The sequence below is a fragment of the Marmota monax genome, unplaced genomic scaffold (assembly GCF_021218885.2).
Source record: "Marmota monax isolate L192 unplaced genomic scaffold, Marmota_monax_Labrador192_F-V1.1 WCK01_AAM20220418_F8-fsc00002, whole genome shotgun sequence".
Lineage (NCBI taxonomy): Eukaryota > Metazoa > Chordata > Mammalia > Rodentia > Sciuridae > Marmota > Marmota monax.
The window spans coordinates 39,903,472-39,923,055 of record NW_026693571.1 but is presented as its reverse complement, the minus strand read 5'-3'; the positions used below and the strand labels follow the sequence as shown (position 1 = coordinate 39,923,055).

The window sequence follows — 19,584 nt, the reverse complement described above, 5'->3', positions numbered from 1 at the left end:
AAAAAAGAGAAATATTGGGCTGGGGATGTGGCTCAAGCGGTAACATGCTCGCCTGGCATGCGCAGGGCGCTGGGTTCAATCCTCAGTACCACATTAAAAAAATTAAAAAATAAAGATGTTGTGTCCACTGAAAACTAAAAAATAAATATTAAAAAATTCTCTCTCTCTAAAAAAAAGAGAAATATCATTAAAATTTATTGAGTACTCATCCTTTACAAAGCACTCAGCTAATATTTATGAGCATTATTTCATTTAATCATCATAACAATCTTCTAGTATACATACTATTTTATGCCCATTTTGAGGTGTAAAAATACTAAGGTCAAGTAAGATCATACAATTGGGGCTGGGATTGTGGCTAAGTGGTAGAGCACTTGCTATAGAATGTGTGAGGCACTACGTTTGATCCTCAGCACCACATAAAAATAAATAAAACAAAGGCAATTATGTCCATCTACAACTTAAAAAAAAAGATCATAGAATCAATAAGTGACAGAGCTGGTATTTGAATCTAAGCCTGTGTGATATAACACCCTGAGCTCTTAAGGTTGCCGTTATGTAATATGTACATATGTATATAAAGGATATAAAAGGAGGAGAAAATGATAGAGACTATTGTGTTCATTTTCCTCAGGTTATTTTTTTTAAGTTCCCTATTTAAAAAATGTTTTTAAGGATCAAATAAGAACATTTTGAATCTCATTCTAACCTATGAATCTCTTTTTTAATCCTGAAAATTCTATAACAATTATAAGAGCAGCTATGAACTATATATAAAATTTATAGGCAAGTATCATCTACTTCATTTATGAAAATGATCTAAACCTTGTAGTTAAGCTCCTATTTACTTTGATCAATGGACTACTGATCCAAACACTGTTAAGACATAGCTACTCCTACTCATAAACCCTTATCTCTACTCTATCCAGAATAATTTTATAATAAAAACTGTAATTTTATAATAAAAATAGTAATATGTGACACATTAACAAGGTCTACTCTGTAAGTAATTAGCCAAATTATGATTACAAAAATTAAAATTAAAATATTCCAAATTTTATATTCAAGTTTTAAAACTTCTTTTAGTTTGAAGATTTCATCCTTTAAAAATAATTTTTTTCACTGCAGTGTTTCGAAATCACTTACATCACTGGTGTTGACAAGCCATGTTATCTCTCCATAGGAAGCAAGCTCACCATTCACATAACATCGAAGCTCACTGTTCTTCCACCGATTATAAATGTGCACTATAGTTACCATATACCACTGAATAAGCAAAAAAGTTAAAAATAATGATTCTCCCAATAATAAAACCATATTCATAAATAAAACATGGTAAATTTCAACTAAACCTAAAAATAAAATAAGACTATTTTTACTAAATCCAATATACAAGTTCCATGAACAACATTTATTCAGGGAGGCTCTCACCTGATAAGAACTTTATCGCTAAGTAATTTTTCCAGCTTTTTATTATGGAAATTTTCAAATGTACAACCATAAAACCTAAATATCTAGTACAAATACCCTCTTTCATTTTCACATATTTGCCTTATCTATCTGCCTATCTATCTAGCTACACATTGTGTTGATGAAGCACTTAATAATCTCCAAATTTTAAGGTACAAAAGAAAATATCTTAAATTTGCACTACTAAAATAACTGCCATTAATATTTTCTCTTTGGATTTCCCTTAAATTCTATAATAACTATATATCTGATCTTTTCATGATCCAAATCAAACAGGTTAACACTTTTACAGTGATTCATAATTACTATTTTGAAAGAGCATAAAGAGTTGAGAATTGCCATACTGTATTCTGTGACAGTCACTAACACAGAGCATTCTGAAAGCTCCCAGTTAACTATGACTCAGAAGATCACATACCTTTTGTGGCTTGAAATCAAACTTCACACAGTGTTGAAAGCCTTTTCCTTTTGACTTTATTGATGTTATAATCAAACAGCCTCCAACAAAATGAGCAGAATATCCAAGACCTTTACTGGTTCTGAAACTATGAAGAATAAGTTTTTATTTTACCTGCAAATATTCTCATTTTCAAAGTGAACACTAATCAATTACAGAAATACATACCAATACAAATATGGTTTATCCTTATCAACATTGATGTTATTTACAGGATCCATTCTAAGCCAGGTATGAAATGTAAAACCATTCTGGTATGGCCACTTGGCTATAGGAGGTAATGCAATAGCCTAAACGAAAGAAACTTTAAGTTACTGACTTGCATGAATAACCTTATTATTGAAATCATGAAAATGAGACTATATATGTTATATGTGTTTTCCACATACATATGTTTATACTATACATATTTCTTCTATATGCATATTCTTACTATATATAAATTCTACTATGTATATTTTTACTACATATTTTTTCTACTATATCATATTACTTTATGCCATGATTAAAATATCTGAGAGAAGACTCTTTATAGCATTTTAATTTTCCCAGATCCATATTAATGGCAACCTGCTGAACATATAAACATTGTCTTCTTCACTTTTTACAATAAACATACCCCAAGCAACTCCAATTAAAAGATATAAGTAACTATATCATATTCATAAGAAATGATATCATAATCATATTCAGCTGAAATGCCCTACTTCTCAAGACAAATATAAGTAAATAGAATGAACATATTACAATCTCAGAGAACTCTAAATACTAAAATCATAACATAGTACATTAAAAAAAAATACAGACTGGGGTTGAAGCTTAGCGGTAGAGCACTTGCCTAGCACATATGAGACACTGGATTCAATACTCAGCACCACTTAAAAATAAATAAATAAAATTAAGGTATTTTGTCCATCTACAAATAAAAAATTATTTTAAAAAATAAATAAGAACAGGACTAGGAGTATAGCTCAGTGGTAGAGTGCTTGCCTAGCATGTTTGAGGCCCTGGTTTGGGTCCCCACACATATGTGCATGAATGAATGAATGATAAAAAGTAAATCACCCAAGAATACCTTTTCACCTAAGAGGCAAATAATTTTAGGTTTAATGCCAACATAGTAAAAATTTATTCAGTAAAATTTCAAATCTAAAATGCCTTTAAGGAAAAAATGTAAAGGAAGAAAACAGGAGCAATAAAAGTTTTCAAAGAAAGTCATGTATTATGTATACAACATTCAAATATCCCAAGTGTCCTTTCAAAATATATATTTATCTGTTCAGTTCCTTGGCCTACTTATTGATTGGGCTATTTGTTTTTTTTTGGTGTTAAAGTTTCTGAGTGCTTTATATATTATAGAGGTTGGTGCTCTATCTGATGTGCTTGTGGTAAAGATTTGCTCCCATTCTGTAGGCTCTCTATTCACCTCACTGATTGTTTCTTTTGCTGAGAAGAAGCTTTGTAATTTGAATCCATCCCATTTATTGATTCTTGGTTTCAATTCTTGCGGTATAGGAGTCTTATTAAGGAAGTTGGGGCCTAATCCCACATGATGGAGATTTGGGCCTACTTTTTCTTCCACTAGGCACAAGGTCTCTGGTTTAATTCCTAGGTCCTTGATCCACTTTGATTTGAGTTTTGTGCATGGTAAGAGATAGAGGTTTAATTTCATTTTGTTACATGTGGATTTCCAGTTCTCCCAGCACCATTTGTTTAAGAGGCTATCTTTTCTCCAACGTACGTTTTTGGTGCCTTTGTCTAGTATCAAAAGAGGATATACAATCAACCAATAATATGAAAAAATGTTCAGCATCTCTAGCTATTAGAGAAATGCAAATCAAAAATAAGATTTCACCTCACTCAAGTCAGAATGACAGCTATCAAGAATAGAAACAACAATAAATGTTGGTGAGGATGTGGGGGAAAAGGCACACTCATACATTGCTGGTGGGACTGCAAATTGCTATAGCCAATATGGAAAGCAGTATGAAGATTCCTTGGAAAAGTTGGAATAGAACCACCATTTGACCCAGCTATCTCACTCCTTGGTCTATACCCAAAGGACTTCAAAACAGCATACTACAGGGAAACAGCTATATTAATGTTTATAGCAGCACAATTCACAATAGCTAAATTGTGGAACCAATCCAGATGCCTTTCAGTAGACGAATATATAGGGAAACGTTATCATTAAAGGAGAATAAAATCAAGGCATTTGCAGGTAAATGGATGGAGCTGAAGAATATAATGCTAAGTATGTATGTACGTATGTATGTATGTATGTATTTATTTATTTATTTATTAATCTTCCTGCAAATATTGCCTGGCTACATAGGGTCTAACAAGCCCACAAGATTTTATGAGAACCAAAGTAAAAAATGAGTGAATGATAAGGACAAAAAAGAACAGACTGAAGTATATTTTTTAAAAAAATGTATTTTGCTTACAGACTGACCAATGTAATAGTGAGATTTTTTTAATTTCCATAAACAACATTATATGATACATAATATGCTCCTATAACACTCTGAAACTGTATTATAGCTATTATTGCTATACATGATTGTATTATTAACAGCTGGTAAGAATGTTGAGACCAACATAATTAGAAATTCAGAATTCAGGAAAACTTGCCTAGAAAGTTTCAAAAAGTTACTCTATTCTATATAAAAGAGGCAAAAGAAACAGGGGCAGGGAAATTTCAGGCTAGAAAAAGATTTTCAAAAAGACAGAATGTGACAAACAGCTACTTAAAAATGCAGAGATAAATTCATAGACAACATAGCTATGTTCAAAAGAATTAGGTTCTTACTCCATTACTGACCCAAGTATGAGTGGGTAACTTTCTTAACTGCTTTAAACATCTATTTCTTCACCTCTAAAACACGAAAAAGAAACACACTAATTGTCTTAAAGATTACGTTAGCTCCCACAAAGAAGCTTCTACCTAAAACAGAGCCTGTCAGGACAGGGTGACAGGGTGTTTCAGGAACACCCTGTTGTACTTTTAAGAAGCAAAGGAAAGGAGAACTTCAAGTGACTGTCTCATTAATATTTACTTACTGCAGCACTCTTTCCTGGAAAGTTGAAAAAGGCATCAGGACCATACTTCTGAGGCATATGCTTTAACACAGACAGCAACTTTCCAGCATGTGGAGGCTATGAAAATAGTTAACAATTCATTATCCACTTTATTCAGCATAAAACAAAAACACATATAGTTCTGCTTTAACATACACAAGAAAAAACAAATAATGCTATAAGCTGAAAAGCATATACAATAACCAAAAAAGTTTTTTTCAACTATCTTAAAGAAAGAATGCACACTATGCCATTTTTTCTAACATTATAGAACATATTAGGTAATCAATAAATATGAGACAATATTATTTAATACTTGAAACTCATCAGATTGCAGCAAAAGTTATCTTGTAAAAATACAAACTTCATAAACCCACTACCCACATCTCTCTAAAACACTTTTTAATTTAACAAATGCTTAAGTAATGCTTATGTTTCAATACTACAGGTACCTGAAATACATTGTACTATTTTAACTTCACAATTTATCTTTACCAATTGTGCAAAAAGTTCAGCAACCATTTATCTAAATATTAAGTGGAAATTTTCATTCTTTTTTTTTATTTTTATGATTAGTTGTTCAAAACATTACATAGTTCTTGACATATCATATTTCATACATTTAATTCAAGTGGGTTATGAACTCCCATTTTTACCCCATATACAGATTGCAGAATCACATCGGTTACACATCCACTTTTTTACATATTGCCATACTAGTGTCTGTTGTGTTCTGTTGCCTTTCCTATCCTCTACTATCCCCGCTCCCCTCTCCTCCCCTCCCATCTTCTCTCTCTACCCCATCTACTGTAATTCATTTCTCTCCCCTCACTTCCTCTTATATGTAATTTTGTATAACAATGAGGGTCTCCTTCCATTTCCATGCAATTTCCCTTCTCTCTCCCTTTCCCTCCCACCTCTCGTCCCTGTTTAATGTTAATCTTCTTCTCATGCTCTTCCTCCCTGCTCTGTTCTTAGATACTCTCCTTATATCAAAGAAGACATTTGGCATTTGTTTTTTTAGGGATTGGCTAGCTTCACTTAGCATAATCTGCTCTAATGCCATCCATTTCTCTGCAAATTCCATGATTTCGTCATTTTTTAGTGCAGAGTAATACTCCATTGTGTATAAATGCCACATTTTTTTTATCCATTCATCTATTGAAGGGCATCTAGGTTGGTTCCACAGTCTTGCTATTGATATGAATTGTGCTGCTATGAACATGGATGTAGCAGTGTCCCTGTAGTATGCTCTTTTTAGGTCTTTAGGGAATAGACAGAGAAGGGGAATAGCTGGGTCAAATGGTGACTCCATTCCCAGCTTTCCCAGGAATCTCCATACTGCTTTCCAAATTGGCTGCACCAATTTGCAGTCCCACCAGCAATGTACAAGTGTACCCTTTTCCCCACATCCTCGCCAGCACTTGTTGTTGTTTGACTTCATAATGGCTGCCAATCTTACTGGAGTGAGATGGTATCTTAGGGTGGTTTTGATTTGCATTTCTCTGACTGCTAGAGATGGTGAGCATTTTTTCATGTACTTGTTGATTGATTGTATGTCCTCCTCTGAGAAGTGTCTGTTCAGGTCCTTGGCCCATTTGTTGATTGGGTTATTTGTTTTCTTATTGTTTAATTTTTTGAGTTCTTTGTATACGCTGGATGTTAGGGCTCTATCTGAAGTGTGAGGAGTAAAAATTTGTTCCCAGGATGTAGGCTCCCTATTTACCTCTCTTATTGTTTCTTTTGCTGAGAAAAAAACTATTTAGTTTGAGTAAGTCCCATTTGTTGATTCTTGTTTTTAACTCTTGTGCTATGGGTATCCTATTGAGGAATTTGGAGCCTGACCCCACAATAAGTAGATTGGAGCCAACTTTTTCTTCTATCAGATGCAGAGTCTCTGATTTGATATCAAGCTCCTTGATCCATTTTGAGTTAACTTTTGTGCATGGGAGAGAAAGGGATTCATTCTTAAGTTATCAAGAAATTTTCAAGAAACCATATTACTCAATTACAAACAGAGTTAGTAACAGGTAACTACAATCACATGAATTTTTTTTAATAATTTCTAATGTAAATTAAAGTAACTAAAGCCACTCTACAATCACAAATAAAAATGCAGTATTGTAGCATTTCCATCTAGAGAAATCATTCCTCCAAATCCCCTTTCCTATAAGCCTATCAACAAAAGAATACATTGAAATATGCATTTTTCTCCACTCACTGCTGGGGAGTATTCAGAATAAAATTTAGTAATCATATTTCATGTGTCTTTAAAAAATGTTCATGTCCATGAATGCACTGAATTCATAAGTAAAAATCTATGCTAATATAGTAATGGGAAAGTTAGATATTGATTTAGATATAGGGGTTTCTCACTGTTATGAAAGTAAAAGACAAAAATAGCATGACTGATATTGATTTAGGTATAGAGGTTTCTCACTGTACTATTATGAAAGCACAAAATAGTCTGATTAACTAATAATAAATAGCTAAATAAATATAATTAATGTCTCAGCCCTCTTGGTTTAATAATTGTTCATTATTTTTCCTTTATCTTCTAAACCTATTCTGATTCTCATTCTCCTCCCCATGATCAGCTATTTTAACTTAACTTGATCTTTTCATTATATGTCCGTTTAAAAATGTTCTTGCATGCTTGTTCTTACCATTTAAGTGGCATCATGTTAAGATACATAATTCTGCTTATTAATTTCTTCCTATGTCTGTTACATTTATTCATATTACTCCATGCATTGATTCTAACTTGTATATAGTCATCAATTCTGTGAATCAAATACATTTTACCTATCCATTCATTCTCCTAATGATAAATGCCATGCTGATAATTCAATGCCATCACAAATAATGTTTCAGTGAACATCCTCATGTATATTTCCTTAACTATATGGGAATTTCTTGAAATTCATACTTAGAGGCAAATTATTAAGTCATTGAATATGGGTATGATTTATGTGACTGAGCAGTACTAGATGCCTCTTGAAGTTGGCTCCATCAGTGTTCATTCCAACTAAAAACACACAAGGTTTAAATTAGTCCAACCATTCCAACTATGCTTGTTATTACCTAACCCCTAAAATCATAGATACTATAGATAAGGTAACATTATCAACAGTTTTAATGTGAATGATCTTATTAAAATGATTTGGCATTTATCTGGTTGTGGGGTTTCTTCTTCTATAAATAAACATCTGTTCATAACCTTTGCTATCTTCTTACATACTTTTCTATATTCATGAATATAACAAAAGTACATCAATCATATATTCTGAAATTATCTGAATAGAAATCAAGACCAAAATCAAACAAGCATACTTCCTCTTCTTAAAATGAGAACGTAAAAAAAAAAAAAATAAAAACCTATATTTACAAACCCACCATCAACAAATAGAAAACTGGACAAAATTTATGAAACAAAAACTATTTTCAGACAAAAGAAGAGGTGGCTCAAGATTATGATCCCTCAGAAATGAAAACAAACAAAAAAGACCTCTGTCTGGAGTCAGTTTCCATATCACTACATAGAGAGAAGGAGACCAAAGAGAACTTGAAAGTATCACTGAGTTGCAGAGAGAGAAACTGAAGTGTGGGGAATCTGAGGTAGATAGAAGTTTTAGAGAAGCAGTTACAGAAATCTGCAGTGACTCCTAATAGGAACAAAATCAATGAGTAAAAAATTGACTTAGAAAATGATAAGATTATAGAGTCAGTAGACAAGAGCTCTAAAGTAATAACTATTTTGCTAAATACTGTCAAGGACTGAAAGAAAAATATGAACACACTGAGATTAAAAATATATATATACTATCTAAATTTTCAAAAGATAGAATTAAAATACTGCAGAAGAAAACGTTAGTTAACTTGAGACTACAGCAATAACAAATCTAAAATGAAGCACAAAGAGAAAGACTAAAAAAAGTGAACAGATTTCAATAAACTGTGGTACAACACCAAGAGGTCTAACTTACCTGCAATTGGAGTCCCAGAAAATGAGGAAGAAGAGACAAAAAAAGAATATTTGAAGAAATAATAACCAAAATTCTTCCAAATTTTAAAAAGAAATCAAAACCCCACCAATGGAAGAGCTCTCAGTAAGGATAAACACGAGGTAAGGCACAAGAAGAAACATCCTCAAGTTTAGTAAAAATCAATAATAAAAACTTGAAAAGGAAACAGAAAACCGGACCCTGATACAAAGAAATTAAAGAATATAAATTTTCATATGATGAATTATAGTAATTGCAGGACTCAAATTTAAATACACTTAATAGAAATAAATTAAGGATCAGCTGGCTGAGCCATAGACAATGATCTTTCCAGGAAACTAAAACAAGTCTGGAAATACAACAAAACAAAGATAAAATATTGATTTAGTAGTACTCCTTTAAGGGACAACAGCCACCTAAATAGTAAAAATAGACAGCTGGACAAGGCACCTGGGATTCAAACTAAGTTTGCCAACACCCACTGCAAAGGGCTGAAAAACTGCATCTAAGGAGAGTGGATCTAATTAAATGCAAGCCTTTTTTTGTGGTGGATTATTCAAGTTTAAGGATCACTACAAAGAAGAAAAGTTACAGAAGAAAAGCTATATATTGCTACCAAACACTTTTCTTTCTCTGTGGTTAAATTTTTCCTCTAATAAATACTGGATATATAGTTAAAGAATAATTTGAAGAAAGATTCAATTAGCCTACTGAAATACTCATTCTCTTAGTCCTCACCTGTGTCATCATCACAAAAATAGCTATACAGATGTAAATGCTATTTTAATTGATCTCTTCCACTCAATTTTACATTTACTCCATATGCAATAATATTAGCTACTTAAAGATACAAATATTTTCAGGAAGGAAATATTTTACAAAGAGTATTTAGGTTTTTTTACCCATTGTCCTTTATCTCCTTGAAGTTTACTGAAGAAAAGCTTTAGTTCTCGAACGGTCAGATTGTAGCTAGCTAGCACTCCCAACATGTCAACTAAAAGATCTGGAAACAAAAGAAAACAATAAATTCATTAAGCAATTTATATTTCTTAAAGAGTTAAAATATATGTTTGGATATCAAAGTCTAGTTACTACATTACTACATTACTACATGCTCAAATATTTTTAAATAAATGTTGCTAAATAAAATAAGAAAAATATAATATTTAAGAATCAAATTGTATTTCTTCATATACATTGTACTATAAAAAAACTCATACCTGCAATCATATTATCAACTTTTTCAATTTTCCCAAGCACTTTTTCAACAAGGCCTACTTCCGTGCAGACTTGAAGATTTCGTATGCTCTTCTTCAAAATGGCTGTGAACATGCTCCAGACTTCTGCTTGGCAAGTAATGTCACATTTTTCCAGTAGGTCCACCATGCAGATAATACTCTCACCTTCTTGAATAATGAAATTCATCTCCAAATCAAACTGTCCTCCTACCAGCTTCCAGGGGAAAAAAACAAAAGCATATTAGTGCTTCGATTTCACTATAACTTGTTCTTAAACTTTAGCAATAACCACCAACAATAAAAATGTTCCCTACCCTCCACAAAAATAAAAAGTTGATTTTTTAAAAAAATCATTAAGCTCTAAAGGATAAAGCTTTTAAGGAACTCTTCAAATTTAGACAGCACAAAGCCACATAAAACTTACAATATTAAAATGAAAATATATAGTGTTCAACAAAATATAGGATATCTTAGGTAAATTGTTACCTACAATCCTATTAGTAATAAAGATAGATTAAATTAGTTCTCCAATTTCCTAAATTTCAGTACTTCATTTATAAATTATTAATTCTACACACAACAACCTAAAGGTCCTTCACTACCTAAACAGTATAAGCTCATAGCAAAAATGAAAAGCTGGGACTGGAGTTGAAGTTCACGGTAGAGCACTTGCCTAGCACATGTAAGTAAATGGGTTCAATACTCAGCACCACATAAAATTAAATAAATAAGATAAAGGAAAAGCTAAAAAAACACTGAGAGCACAAAATTCAGAGTTTATATTTGTCAGTTTCTAACTTATTATTCCCTTTCATTTTGATCTCTCTTCTCTCCTGTCAATTATCATTATAAATTATTCATAGTCACATACCCAAAGTCAGTAATCGAGAAAATTTCATTGACATTGCTATTTAAAATTGCATCCAAAGGACTGTGGTAGAGCGCTTGCCTAGCATAGGCGAGGCCCTGGGTTCGACCCTCAGCACCACATAAAAATAAATAAGTAAAATAAAGGTATTGTGTTCAACTACAAATAAAAAATAAATTTTTAAAAAAAAATCTGTCCAAAGAATGCTACACTGACCATCTCCACCTTGTTAGCTCACCTACAGTTTCCCCTTACATAGCAAAGCTTTGTACATTTTAAACAAATGTCATTTAAACGAATTAAAATACTTTTAGATGGACATATACAGAACTACCCTTTTTTAAAATTTTTTTTAAACTGATAAGAACAGATACTACACTTGTTTTTTCTCAGCAAAAGAAATAATAAGAGAGGTAAATAGGGAGCCTACACCTTGGGAACAAATCTTTACTCCTCACAATTCAGATAGAGCCCTAATATCCAGAGTATACAAAGAACTCAAAAAATTAGACAATAAGAGAACAAATAACCCAATCAACAAATGGGCCAAGGACCTGAACAGACACTTCTCAGAGGAGGACATACAATCAATCAACAAGTACATGAAAAAATGCTCACCATCTCTAGCAGTCAGAGAAATGCAAATCAAAACCACCCTAAGATACCATCTCACTCCAGTTAGATTGGCAGCCATTATGAAGTCAAACAACAACAAGTGCTGGCGAGGATGTGGGGAAAAGGGTACACTTGTACATTGCTGGTGGGACTGCAAATTGGTGCAGCCAATTTGGAAAGCAGTATGGAGATTTCTTGGAAAGCTGGGAATGGAGCCACCATTTGACCCAGCTATTCCCCTTCTCGGTCTATTCCCTAAAGACCTAAAAAGAGCATACTACAGGGACACTGCTACATCCATGTTCATAGCAGCACAATTCACAGTAGCAAGACTGTGGAACCAACCTAGATGCCCTTCAATAGATGAATGGATAAAAAAAAATGTGGCATTTATACACAATGGAGTATTACTCTGCATTAAAAAATGACAAAATCATAGAATTTGCAGGGAAATGGATGGCATTAGAGCAGATTATGCTAAGTGAAGTTAGCCAATCCCTAAAAAACAAATGCCAAATGTCTTCTTTGATATAAGGAGAGTAACTAAGAACAGAGTAGGGACGAAGAGCATGAGAAGAAGATTAACATTAAACAGGGATGAGAGGTGGGAGGGAAAGGGAGAGAGAAGGGAAATTGCATGGAAATGGAAGGAGACCCTCAGGGTTATACAAAATTTCATACAAGAGGAAGTGAGGGGAAAGGGGAAAATAATACAAGGGGGACAAATGAATTACAGTAGAGGGGGTAGAGAGAGAAGAGGGGAGGGGAGGGGAGGAGGGATAATAGAGGATAGGACAGGCAGCAGAATACAACAGACACTAGTATGGCAATATGTAAATCAATGGATGTGTAACTGATGTGATTTTGCAATCTGTATACGGGGTAAAAATGGGAGTTCATAACCCACTTGAATCAAAGTGTGAAATATGATATATCAAGAACTATGTAATGGACTCCTGCAAGGTAGGCGGGCCTGCGACCCACCGGCAGAAGAGGAGCAGCGGCCTGCTGAGAGGCAGAGCCGCCCCCTCCCCCCGCGCCTGCAAGGTAGACGGAACTGTGACCACCAACAGAACAGGCCAGACCTGCAACCGACAAGACACAACAGGCCCAGCTGCCTGAGGAAGGGTAGAGCCGCCACGCCCCCCGCGCCTGCAAGGTAGGCGGACCTGCGACCCACTGGCAGAACAGCCCCAGAGGCCTGCAGAGGGGCAGTGCCGCTGCCTGCGCCTGCAAAGTAGGCAGAACTGCGACCACCGACAGAACAAGCCTAGCGGCCCGCAGAGGGACAGAGCCGCCGCCCGCGCCTGCAAGGTAGGCGGACCTGCTACCGACCGGCAGAGCAGGCCCAGCGGCCAGCTGGCGTGGTAGGCACATTGCCCCAATTGGAGGAGGGGCAGAGCCGCCGCCCGCGCCTGCGAGGGAGACTTTGCAACTATACAAGACCAATATAAACATATAGGGGGAAAATTCAATAGCACAACAGTTTCACCAAGTAGAAAGGAACGCGAACAGTATGAAGAGACAAGGTAAGAAAGGACCACAAGCAATGCAGGTCAACTCAACGTTAGAAGAGGTAATAACTGCAGCAGATGGAATGTCAGATAAAGAATTCAGGATATGCATGCTTCAGATGATCTGGAGTCTCAAGGAAGACATCAGACAGCAAAATCAGACAATGAAAGATCACTTCGACAATGAATTACATAAACAAATCCAAGAAGCAAAAGATCAACTGTACAGGGAGATAGAGGTTATAAAAAACAAACAAACAGAAATCCTAGAAATGCAGGAAGCAATAAACCAACTTAAAAACTCAATGGAGAATACTACCAGCAGAGTAGAACACTTAGAAGATAGAACATCAGACAATGAAGATAAAGTATTTCAACTTGAAAAGAACATAGACAGCTCAGCAAGACTGTTAACAAACCATGAGCAGAACATCCAAGAAATATGGGATAACATCAAGAGACCAAATTTAAGAGTCATTGGGATACAGGAAGGGACAGAGTTTCAAACCAAAGGAATGAGCAATCTATTCAATGAAATACTACGAGAAAACTTCCCAGACTTGAAGAATGAGACAGAATCCCAAATCCTAGAAGCCTACAGGACGCCGAATGTGCAAAATCATAAGAGACCCACACCTAGACACATTATAATGAAGATGCCCAACATACAGAAAAAGGAGAGAATTTTAAAAGCTACAAGAGAAAGGAAGTAGATCACATTTAGGGGTAAGCCAATCAGGATAACAGCTGATCTTTCAACACAGACTCTGAAAGCTAGAAGATCCTGGAATAACATATTTCAAACACTGAAAGAAAATGGGTTCCAACCAAGAATTGTGTTTCCAGCGAAATTAAGCTTCAGGATGGAAGATGAAATTAAAACCTTCCACGATAAACAAAAGTTAAAAGAATTTGCAGCTAGAAAACCATCTCTTCAAAACATCCTTGGCAAAACATTCCAGGAAGAGGAAATGGAAAATAACAATGAAAACCAACAGTGGGAGGTAGGACAGTAAAGGGGGGAAAAATAATCAAAGAGGAAAACAAACCATGTTTAGTAACATAAATAAACAAATATGGCTGGAAGAACAACCCATATCTCAATAATAACCCTAAATGTTAATGGCTTAAACTCACCAATCAAGAGATACAGGCTAGTAGAATGGATCACAAAACAAGACCCAACAATATGCTGCCTACAGGAGACGCATTTGATAGGAAAAGACATACATAGGCTGAAGGTGAAAGGTTGGGAAAAATCATATCACTCATATGGACTTCGGAAACAAGCAGGAGTGTCCATACTCATATCCAATAAAATAGATTTCAAGCCAAAGTTAATCAAAAGGGATAAAGAGGGACACTACATACTGCTTAAGGGAACCATACACCAACAAGACATAACAATCATAAATATATATGCCCCAAACAATGGTGCAGCTATGTTCATCAAACAAACTCTTCTCAAGTTCAAGAGTCTAACAGACCACCATACAATAATCATGGGAGACTTCAACACACCTCTCTCGCCACTGGACAGATCTTCCAAACGAAAGTTGAATAAGGAAACTATAGAACTCAATAACACAGTTAATAACCTAGACTTAATTGACATATATAGAATATACCACCCAACATCAAGCAGTTACACTTTTTTCTCAGCAGCACATGGATCATTCTCAAAAATAGATCATATATTATGTCACAGGGAAACTCTTAGACAATATAAAGGAGTAGAGATAATACCATGCATCCTATCTGATCATAATGGAATGGAACTGAAAATCAACCATAAAAGAAGGAAGGAAAAAGAATACATCACTTGGAGAATGAACAATAGGTTACTGAATGATCAGTGGGTTATAGAAGACATCAAGGAGGAAATTAAAAAATTCTTAGAGATTAATGAAAACACTGACACAACATATCGGAATCTATGGGACACATTGAAAGCAGTTCTAAGAGGAAAATTCATTGCTTGGAGTTCATTCCTTAAAAAAAGAAAAAACCAACAAATAAATGATCTCATACTTCATCTCAAAATCCTAGAAAAAGAAGAGCAAAACAACAGCAAAAGAAGTAGAAGGCAAGAAATCATTAAAATCAGAGCTGAAATTAATGAAATCGAAACAAAAGAAACAATTGAAAAAATTGACAAAACTAAAAGTTGGTTCTTTGAAAAAATAAACAAAATCGACAGACCCTTAGCCATGCTAGCGAAGAGAAGAAGAGAGAGAACTCAAATTACTAGCATACGGGATGAAAAAGGCAATATCACAACAGACACCTCTGATATACAGAAGATAATCAAAAATTATTTTGAATCCTTATACTCCAATAAATTAGAAGATAGTGAAGGCATCGATAAATTTCTTAAGTCATATGATCTGCCCAGATTGAGTCAGGAGGATATAGACAACCTAAACAGACCAATATCAATTGAGGAAATAGCAGAAACCATCAAAAGACTACCAACTAAGAAAAGCCCAGGACCGGATGGGTACACAGCAGAGTTTTACAAAACCTTTAAAGAGGAACTAATACCAATACTTTTCAAGCTACTTCAGGAAATAGAAAAAGAGGGAGAACTTCCAAATTCATTCTACGAGGCCAACATCACCCTGATACCTAAACCAGACAAAGACACTTCAAAGAAAGAAAACTACAGACCAATATCTCTAATGAACCTAGATGCAAAAATCCTCAATAAAATTCTGGCGAATCGGATACAAAAACATATCAAAAAAATTGTGCACCATGATCAAGTAGGATTCATCCCTGGGATGCAAGGCTGGTTCAATATACAGAAATCAAAAAATGTTATTCACCACATCAATAGACTTAAAAATAAGAACCATATGATCATCTCGATAGATGCGGAAAAAGCATTCGACAAAGTACAGCATCCCTTTATGTTCAAAACTCTAGAAAAACTAGGGATAACAGGAACGTACCTCAATATTGTAAAAGCAATCTATGCTAAGCCTCAGGCTAGCATCATTCTGAATGGAGAAAAATTGAAGGCATTCCCTCTAAAATCTGGAACAAGACAAGGATGCCCTCTATCACCACTTCTGTTCAACATAGTTCTCGAAACACTGGCCAAAGCAATTAGACAGACGAAAGAAATTAAAGGCATCAAAATAGGAAAAGAAGAACTTAAATTACCACTATTTGCAGATGACATGATTCTATACCTAGCAGACCCAACAGGGTCTACAAAGAAACTATTAGAGCTAATAAATGAATTCAGCAAAGTGGCAGGATATAAAATCAACACGCATAAATCAAAGGCATTCCTGTATATCAGCGACAAATCCTCTGAAATGGAAATGAGGACAACCACTCCATTCACAATATCTTCAAAAAAAATAAAATACTTGGGAATCAACCTAACAAAAGAGGTGAAACACTTATACAATGAAAACTACAGAACCCTAAAGAGAGAAATAGAAGAAGATCTTAGAAGATGGAAAAATATACCCTGTTCATGGATAGGCAGAACTAACATCATCAAAATGGCGATATTACCAAAAGTTCTCTATAGGTTTAATGCGATGCCAATCAAAATCCCAATGGCATTTCTTGTAGAAATAGAGAAAGCAATCATGAAATTCATATGGAAAAATAAACGACCCAGAATAGCAAAAACAATGCTAAGCAGGAAGTGTGAATCAGGCGGTATAGCGATACCAGACTTCAAACTATACTACAGAGCAATAGTAACAAAAACAGCATGGTACTGGTACCAAAACAGGCCGGTGGACCAATGGTACAGAATACAGGACACAGAAACCAATCCACAAAACTACAACTATCTTATATTTGATAAAGGGGCTAAAAGCATGCAATGGAGGAAGGACAGCATCTTCAACAAATGGTGCTGGGAAACCTGGAAATCCATATGCAACAAAATGAAACTGAATCCCTTTCTCTCGCCATGCACAAAAGTTAATTCAAAATGGATCAAGGAGCTTGATATCAAATCAGAGACACGCCGTCTGATAGAAGAAAAAGTTGGCTACGATCTACATACTGTGGGGTCGGGCTCCAAATTCCTCAATAGGACACCCATAGCACAAAAGTTAATAACTAGAATCAACAAATGGGACTTACTCAAACTAAAAAGTTTTTTCTCAGCAAAAGAAACAATAAGAGAGGTAAATAGAGAGCCTACATCCTGGGAACAAATCTTTACTCCTCACACTTCAGATAGAGCCCTAATATCCAGAGTATACAAAGAACTCAAAAAATTAGACAATAAGAGAACAAACAACCCAATCAACAAATGGGCCAAGGACCTGAACAGACACTTCTCAGAGGAGGACATACAATCAATCAACAAGTACATGAAAAAATGCTCACCATCTCTAGCAGTCAGAGAAATGCAAATCAAAACCACCCTAAGATACCATCTCACTCCAGTTAGATTGGCAGCCATTATGAAGTCAAACAACAACAAGTGCTGGCGAGGATGTGGGGAAAAGGGTACACTTGTACATTGCTGGTGGGACTGCAAATTGGTGCAGCCAATTTGGAAAGCAGTATGGAGATTTCTTGGAAAGCTGGGAATGGAGCCACCATTTGACCCAGCTATTCCCCTTCTCGGTCTATTCCCTAAAGACCTAAAAAGAGCATACTACAGGGACACTGCTACATCCATGTTCATAGCAGCACAATTCACAATAGCAAGACTGTGGAACCAACCTAGATGCCCTTCAATAGATGAATGGATAAAAAAAAGTGGCATTTATACACAATGGAGTATTACTCTGCATTAAAAAATGACAAAATCATAGAATTTGCAGGGAAATGGATGGCATTAGAGCAGATTATGCTAAGTGAAGCTAGCCAATCCCTAAAAAACAAATGCCAAATGAATTCTTTGATATAAGGATAGTAACTAAGAACAGAGTAGGGTCGAAGAGCATGAGAAGAAGATTAATATTAAACAGGGATGAGAGGTGGGAGGGAAAGGGAGAGAGAAGGGAAATTGCATGGAAATGGAAGGAGACCCTCAGAGTTATACAAAAGTACATACAAGAGGAAGTGAGGGGAAAGGGAAAAATAATACAAGGGGGACACATGAATGTCAGTAGAGGGGGCAGAAAGAGAAGAGGGGAGGGGAGGGGAGGGGAGGGGAGGGGGGATAGTAGAGGATAGGAAAGGCAGCAGAACACAACAGACACTAGTATGGCAATATGTAAATAAATGGATGTGTAACTGATGTGATTCTGCAATCTGTATATGGGGTAAAAATGGGAGCTCATAACCCACTTGAATCAAAGTGTGAAATATGATATATCAAGAACTATGTAATGTTTTGAACAGCCAACAATAAAAAATTTAAAAAAAAAAGAACTATGTAATGTTTTGAACAACCAACAATAAAAATTTTTAAATAAATAAATAAATAAATAATTTTTTAGTTGTAGATGGACACAATATCTTTATTTTTGTTTATTTTTTAATGTGGTGCTAAGGAATAAACCCAATACCTCATGCTTGCAAGGCAAGCACTCTATCGATGAGCTACAACCCAAGCCCAAGTTAAAAAGAACTACCCTTTTTAACTAGACTTTTAAAAATAAATTTTACTGTGCACATTTTAGGTATACAACATGTTATTTTCACTATATATTTAAAGATCTGTCAAAAACATTTGAACTTGATTCACCTATGCTTCTTTCAGAATTCTTCTGAATACTTCTTAATTTTTCACTATGTATTCCTAAATCCCAAAGGTGGGCACGAATTAGAAGAAAGTGAATGTTACAAAACAAAAGTCAACAACTTATTGAAGAGTAATACATATGACTAAGAACAAGTTTACTTCAAGAAAGCAAGGAATGTTCAGAACTAGGAATTTGATTAAAAGTTCTTGCAGTCAGGGATCAACATGTGTGCAAGTTCTGCCCAAAATCACAAGCACTGCTTGAAAAAGAAAAAAAAATGGAAATGAACAACATAAGGATCAGTGGTTACATACTAAGACAAGAGCTCCTGGCAAGCACAGTGGCAAAGACATTTGGTTCTTCCAGGAAAGCTCTGTCACAAGAAACCTAGGATGCACTGACACCACTATCTTTTAATACTGTTCTGGAGATACAGAAGTCATATGGGGTCAAAAGAAGGCAACGTATATAAAAATCAGAAAAAGGAGATTAAAATTAAATTATTGGGAGGATTGGGGAATGAAGGGAGGAGAGGGGGTATGGGGGTAGGAAAGATAGAAGAATAAATCAGACATTATTATCCTATGAACATATATAACTATATGACCTCTGGAATTCTACATGTATAATCAGAAGAATGAAAAATTTGCCAAAATACATTC

At 34.9% G+C, this 19,584-nt stretch overlaps 1 protein-coding gene across 5 annotated transcripts in view; it reads right to left on the bottom strand.

Annotated features, from left to right (window-relative positions):
• The window catches only part of Lrba (LPS responsive beige-like anchor protein), a 728,436-nt gene that overhangs the window by 625,790 nt on the left and 83,062 nt on the right, over nucleotides 1-19,584 (bottom strand). For all 5 annotated transcript variants that reach the window (XM_046459031.1, XM_046459033.2, XM_046459036.2 and 2 more), the window contains exons 3-8: nucleotides 10,233-10,464; nucleotides 9,915-10,015; nucleotides 4,991-5,086; nucleotides 2,096-2,217; nucleotides 1,889-2,015; nucleotides 1,147-1,266 (exon numbers count right to left, since the gene is read on the bottom strand). In XM_046459031.1, coding sequence (XP_046314987.1) covers nucleotides 1,147-1,266; nucleotides 1,889-2,015; nucleotides 2,096-2,217; nucleotides 4,991-5,086; nucleotides 9,915-10,015; nucleotides 10,233-10,464 — 798 coding nt within the window. The remainder of the gene's footprint in view (nucleotides 1-1,146; nucleotides 1,267-1,888; nucleotides 2,016-2,095; nucleotides 2,218-4,990; nucleotides 5,087-9,914; nucleotides 10,016-10,232; nucleotides 10,465-19,584) is intronic.